The 6,926-nt window shown below is 56.3% G+C and overlaps 1 protein-coding gene across 1 annotated transcript; it reads right to left on the bottom strand.

The window, feature by feature from the left end:
- Window positions 1-2,002: 2,002 nt before the first annotated feature.
- Window positions 2,003-5,580, bottom strand: LOC119272284 (probable lysophospholipase BODYGUARD 3). The gene is made up of 4 exons (XM_037553801.1): window positions 4,845-5,580; window positions 4,375-4,709; window positions 4,091-4,290; window positions 2,003-2,686 (listed from the first exon to the last, which is right to left on the bottom strand). The coding sequence occupies exons 1-4, from the start codon at window positions 5,389-5,391 to the stop codon at window positions 2,365-2,367; spliced, it is 1,404 nt and encodes a 467-aa protein (XP_037409698.1). The 5' UTR covers window positions 5,392-5,580; the 3' UTR covers window positions 2,003-2,364.
- Between the last annotated feature and the right edge of the window lie 1,346 nt (window positions 5,581-6,926).

The following is a 6,926-nucleotide window of genomic DNA, read 5'->3' as shown; positions in this document are numbered from 1 at the left end:
GTTGTCTTTATTTATGTTGGTTTCGTAGTCGGACCTTGATTGTATTCTGGATGATGTAATGATATATTCATGTATTGTGTGAAGTGGCGATTGTAAGCCAACTCTTTATCCCTTTCTTATTCAGTACATGGGATGTGTAAAGATTACCCCTCTTGCGACATGCCTACTATGCGGTTATGCCTCTAAGTCGTGCTCCAACACGTGGGAGATATAACCGCATCGTGGGTGTTATAATTGTGCCTTGAACTTCTCCTCGTCCTTGATGACCCGAAAGCAATGGGAGGGGTTGAAGCACTTGCCATTGTGTTGAACCTTGAATGCCTCCAAAGCTTGAAATGCCTACAAAATGTTTCCATGCAAGCATATGGGTAAATGATATGCAAATGAACACGCAAGCATGAACTTGATGACACAAAAGAGGGCAGCTTGCTAGCATACCATGGCTTGCATGCCGATGCCGCTCACGGGGTGGGCCTTGACGCTCTCAAGAGTGGCGCAAAACTTATTGCACTCTTATTGGATCACCCTTCATCACTTGGAAATGGACACCCACCCGCGCGTGCTCACAAATTGGTAAGGCGGAAACTTCTTGCGCTCATGAAACTCTCGGTGGACACGAATCCAAAAGGTAGGATGCTTTTGTTCGGCGCCCATCTTGGGGTCTTGTCCAATGTCTCGCCATCACTCGCAAAGAAGCTTGTCCTCGGCAGCCATGTATGCCTTCGTGCGCTTGCTCTTGCGCTTCGGTTTAGGACCGGTGGCTTGGTTGGCGAGCTCGTCCTCGAACAAAGGCTCCACTTCGATGTCGCACTCGTCCTCTTCCTCTAGCCCGTAGCCGTCCGGGAACTCGTGGTCGAGTGGGAAGCCGTCCAGGTCGATGCCGACCTGATCACGCATGAAGGCCACCTGGTCGGGATCATAGCCAGCGGCCTGCATGAACGCCCCGCGGCCGTCCTGGCTTTGTGTCTCGTCGGGATTATAGCCAGCGGCCGACGCACCTCCCTCGAAGATAAGGTTATGCATGTAGTCCTCGTCGACGGCGGACGACATTCCCTCGAACAGGTTGCAGGCGCCCGGGAGCACGCCCGGGAGCACGCCGACCGACGTCTGCCACGCGCGTTTCCTCGCGCCGCCGGATGACGAGCCACCGGCCACCGGGGTGGCGCTGAGGTCGATGGGCGCGGGCACGGCCGTGGAAGGCGCGACCACGCTCACGTCGGGCGAGCACTCCCTGAAGAGGCGGGAGGCCTGTGGGTACACGTGGAAGCCAGGCATCGGGTTGCAAGCCGACACGCGGGGCGAGTCGGGCAGCATCATCCAAGGAAACGCCGATGAGCCGGTGCTGGCCGCGGTGACGGCGGCGTTGACGAGGCCGTGCTGGCCAGGGTTTAACCCTAGCATGTAGAGCGCCTCCCTCATTGTCGCCGCGACGCGAGTGTTGGTGACCTCCTGCTACGCGGCGGCGGCGGCCTGCCCGATGGCCTCATCCCTCACGTCCGCGGCATACCTCCGGTCCTTACTCTTGGCCGATTCCCTTCCCCGTTGTGCGGGCGTCAACGGCTTCTTTGGCTTGGCCATGGCGGCGGCCTTGTGCGGGGCATGAGGCTTGCCTTTCCCGAAGGGGGCGGCTGCGCCGGACGAGGCGAGGGAGGCGAGGCCGGCAATGGCGTCGAGGTCGATGGCGTCGTCCATGGCGGGTGTGAGGTGGGAGCGCGCGAGCGGGAGGGTTTTTGGGAGAAATGGGGGAAATGGTGGTGGCTGCCACCGACCGGCGGGCCCAGGAAGAGGAGTAGGCGCGCGCGCGTGCGTCCGTCTCGTGTTCGCACCGACGCAAATCCGGCTCAAAATTAGGTCGGGAATGGATCGCCATGCGGACGCACGTCCGTTTGGGTCGGCGCGTTGTGCTGCTTTTTCTGTCCGCGTCGACCCAAACGAACGCCAGCGGACGAAATGGGTGGCCCTATTGGAGTTGCTGTGACGACGTGCGTGACTCTGTCCACGAACTGATCATGTGACGCTGTGTGACTTTGTCCACTGGGTTACAACCGAAATGAGATTCATCGTGCACTTATCACAACTATACAGAGGAGCAGCCAAATAATCGTTCCCAGCCTTCAATATGAAAGCTTGAGAAGGAAAAGAAAAACTAATCAAGGTAATCTTCTTCACATTTTACTCTCGAGACATTGCCTGGCACTTGTGCCTCCCGCCGCACCCAGAAATGTGGTTGCCCGCCGCAGACCTGCAGCCCTTGTTCTTCTTCGAAGACACATGCATTCTGCTAAACCCGAGCTGCCACCCCAATTCTTCCCCGGCCGCTCCCGTTCTTCACCCTATGCATTGCACCGGTCCATGGCCTGAGGCTCACCGTTTGGTGTCCCAGATCTCCTCCAGCTCCCTGGCGAGCTCCCTCTGGCGCTGGACGACGATGGTGACGTGGTCCTTGCCGTCGATCACCTTGACGTTGGCGCGCGGGATCTTGGACTGCACCGCGTAGCTGCAGCCCACGGGGAGGAGCTCGTCGTCGCCGCCGTGGTAGATGGTGACGCCGCAGGTGAGCTGGTCCCGGACGGCCTCGAGGCACTTGTCGATCTTGCCGGCGCTGCCGCAGATGATGTTGTGGAGGGTGTGCCACGAGGCGATGTGGGTGTGGCAGAAGAAGCCGTCCATCAGGTAAGTCCTCACCCTGCAGCAGCAAGTTGAAGCGTCAGTGTGATGATGGTTGTTTGCCAAAACGTGCACATAACTCTGTTAATATTTTGAGACGAGAAAATTGAGACATGAGTAGGCTGAAAATATTCACTAGATCAGATCAGGTCGTGCTTTTCAGGTCTATAACTGTTTTCTTTCTTGTTTTTCATTTCTTTCATTTTCCCCGCAAATGACTCTTTTATTATCTCAAAATGTATCAATAATAAGTGTACACCCGGTCTCTGCACGACTAGAAAGCACACAATCAACACCAACACATAAATTAAGATCTCTTTCATGTTCTGGTCTCTTCAACTGAGATTTTCAAAATAAATATTGGTTGCAAAACTCATAAATATTTAGGCATGAGAAATATGTAACTCTTTAGCTATCTATCCACTGACTTCAATCCACACTCGCCGGTCACCCCTCCCGCCCCAACCCCTTATTGCACCGCACTACGCTCAATCACGTCGGAGATCTCTGCGCCGCTATTGCCTTACTCCCTCCAGACGGGAATATAATTTGAACACGTGATTTTAGGTCTTCAATCTAATTAGCGAAACATGTCTATATATATCTTCTTGTGGCATATTACACGTGTTTTGCTCATTAAATTGACAACCTAAAATCCCATGCCTGATTATATTCCCATCCAGAGAAAGTGCTCAATTTGTTAGCATTACCGACACAGCGCCTCGTCTAGACAACCACCAGCGAGAAGCCACCTTCCTTGCCTCACGCAGCTTTCCATTGTTGCTACCATCTCCCACCGCCCACTTTGTGGCGAGGGACACTACGGGTGTCTGGTTTGAGCCCAAACCAATCCTATTCCTATCAAAATTTGGCTAGGCAAAGAAATATCGGCAAAGGTTTTGGTTGCCCATGTTTTGGCAATGTTGTGCAAGAAAATATTCACGCACAAAAAATGCTGTGCAAGAAAAAATTGCCCAAGCCAGACCAAATTTTGGTTATGACTGAAAAATTGGCCAATCCAGTCGGGTGAGCAGGTGGTCCACCTATGCGCAATCAGCATTGAAACAGTAGATGGCCTCGCATGTCGTCACACCAAGTAACATTTGACCGGGGTCAAACTCAGTTCATATGTCCCCTATTAACTCGTCTCATCGCCCATCGGCCAGTCACATCAGGATGCAGCGACGATGCAGCCGGCGGACCCGACCGCCGGCACCCATAAATGCTCCCACTCGCGTCCACCTCTGCATCGCCTCGATCGGGAGCTATAGCTCCCATTGATGGCGGATTCCTCGACGAGCTTGCTTAAACTCCATTGGTCAACGCAACCACCCAATCCCCATGGGAGGAGGAAGAAGAAGAAATGTCGTTGAGCAAATTCTCACCGCCCCGATCCGGAAGAAATGTTTTTTTACGGTAGTACCTGTACAAGGTGAAGACGCGGAAGGCGAGCTCCCAGAGGCGGTGGTGCTTGCAGAGCACGATGCTGACGGTGCGGCCGAGGTGCTCGTACCAGCACGCCACCGACGCGCCGAACGCTATCGCCGGCCACACCCGCCGGGGCGCCACCGCCCGCAGCACGTACTGCGTCCCCATCTCCCCCTTGGGCACCGGGAAGTACGGCTGCAACCCAAGCCAAGCCAAGATGTTAGCTTAGCGACGCATGCAGAAACGTCAAGTACGCGCGCTGAGATAGGCGTTGCGTACCGGCGCGACGAGGGTGATGGACCTGACGGCGGCGGGGTACTTGACGGCGAGCGCGAGCGCGAGGATGGAGCCGAGCGAGTGCGCGACGATGTGGAACGCCCCGACCTTGTACCGCTCGATGACGGAGCGCTCGATCATCTCCACGTGCTCCCGGAGCGTGTACAGCGAGTCCGCCGGCTTGGGGCTGCGCCCGAACCCGAGGAGGTCCACCGCGAACAGCCGCCGCCGCGCCCGCGCCTCCCGGCTCACGTGCGGCAGCACCGTCTCCGTCCAGAACCCGGACGACGATATGAACCCGTGGATGAACAGCACGTCCTCCTCCGTGTCGCCGCCGTCTTTAATGGACATGACAGACACCATACGCGCGTGAGCATAAGCGGTGTGGGTGACGGTGAGGGAAGCAAATCCTGCCGCCGTATTAATGGAGCTTGGGATATGATCGATCGATGCATGTATGGGCGGGCACGTACCGTGGGGTCCCTCGACGTGGACGAAGAGGCGGTCGGCGTCGGCGGGGTTGCAGTTGGCGCAGTGGCAGTCGGACCAACGCGGCGAGGGGTACGGCTTGTGCTCGTCGTCGCCGGCGCCGGCGGCCTTGCCCCGCAGGATCTGCACGATGGCCGAGTGCACGGTGAGCGTGGTGGCCGACGCCGACGGCCTGGCCTTCTCCCGGCGCCGGGAGAAGGACGGCGGCGACGACGACCCGGCGGCGCCGGCGAGCAGGGACGGGCGCGTGTACAGCGTGTCGGAGACGTCCTCCAGGAGCAGCTTGGTGGAGGAGAGCATGCTGACCACCTTGGAGCCGCCGCGCTCCGCCACGACGATCTTCCCCGGCGCGGCCACGGCCGAGGACGAGCAGTAGCACGGCCGCCACGCGCCCTCGGCCACGTAGTCGGCGACCTTGTAGAGAAGGCAGAGCAGCAGCTCCAGCGCGTCCAGCAGCATGAACACCACGAAGCTGACGGCCTCGTTCGCCGCACGGCCGGCAGACGCCAATGCCGACCGCGCCGCCGCCATCCGAGTATGTCTCTCCTCGCCGGCGCCAAGATGGAGCCAGGAGCTAGGATTAGGAGAGAGAGAGAGAGAGAAAGAGCAATGGGCAATGGAGCGGAGGGCGGTGGTGGTAAAAGCTTTCTTCTAGGAGCGGTAAGCGAGCAGTGGGGGAGGCAGCTGAGCTGCGGCTGCGGGGCGCGTGAGGGAGAGTGACGAGTGAATTGATGCGCGCATTAAAGCGCAGGGGTTGGCGGTTGGTGAACCCATCAGGGCTAACACCACTGACACCGGCCAGCCAACTGGTACCGCGCAGGCTGCGGCTGGGCTTTCAAATTCGACCGGGCAGCCCAAGAAAACTTGCAGGACATCCGCACCTTTTCAAGCCATGGACCATACGTCCATACCGGGAGGATACTCCACCCATGTACAGTATCCGTAGGGAAAACTCCGTATGTACAGCGCCACTGGTCGTTGTGAGAATAGATGATGGTGAGAGGAAACGCTTTTTACTATACGTAAATGAATTTATCTTGTTCCTCTACGGCTCTACCATCGCTTGCATCGCCATTGATTGGGCCGTATACGCTCCTCCGAGCGATCGATAGTCACAAAGGCGCAACGAACATTCGCTGATTCGTGTGTCCCTCCTCCACAGCAAAAGATTCCGGAAGAAGCATTGGTATACCCAACTGCATGTACCGTATGCTTCACTGCTACAAGCCACAGAAATTACACTGCAAATCAGGACGCTCCTGTCTAGTTCGTGATCATCGCTGAAGGTTGTGTGTCTTGCAAATTTATACACACAATCTATAGAACTAAGCAGTTGATCTCCACTAAACTATTTATTTCAACACGCAACTATGCCATCTCAACATGCAACTATGCCATCTCAACATGCAACCATGTATGTTCTTGCAAAAAACAAAACATGCAACCATGGTACTCCCTCCGTTCTGAATTACTTGTCGCAAGTTTGGATGTATCTAGATGTATTTTAGTTCTAGATACATCTATTTTCTGCGACGAGTAATTTGGAACGGAGGGAGTATGAAAAAAGTCCACCTCAATATGCAACCATGTATGAAAAAAGGCTTAAATGAAAAGGCCGGCCGCGCCTCCTGTGACTGGTCGCGCCGGGGTCGCGCCGCCGTCGGGCACTGGTGGTGGCCGTCATTGTTGAGGAAATCGTTAACTGGTAGCTGCTCGGTTGGCTAGCGAGTAGGGGATTAATCGGCTAATCGACAAGTTAATCGGCCATTTAATTAATTAATCGAATGATTTTTTTGGTTTATCGGCTACTCGGTGACCCTATGAGTAGGGATTAATCCGCAAGTTAACTGGTTAATCGGATGAATTCTTGAACAGCGGTGGCCGTGTTGTGGTGCCGTTGCTGGCCTCTGGGTCCGGCCGTGGTGCCGTGATGCAGCATAACCCTGGGGCTGGCCGTGGCGTGGCGCCCACGGTGATACCGGCTGCGGGTCGGGGTGTCGCGCTGACCGGTGCGGCCGCGGGCCGTGGTGCCACGTTGCTGCCTGGCGCCCGCACGCCGGTACCTG

This window comes from Triticum dicoccoides, chromosome 1A, assembly GCF_002162155.2.
Source record: "Triticum dicoccoides isolate Atlit2015 ecotype Zavitan chromosome 1A, WEW_v2.0, whole genome shotgun sequence".
Lineage (NCBI taxonomy): Eukaryota > Viridiplantae > Streptophyta > Magnoliopsida > Poales > Poaceae > Triticum > Triticum dicoccoides.
This window is presented reverse-complemented; position numbering and strand designations above follow the sequence as displayed.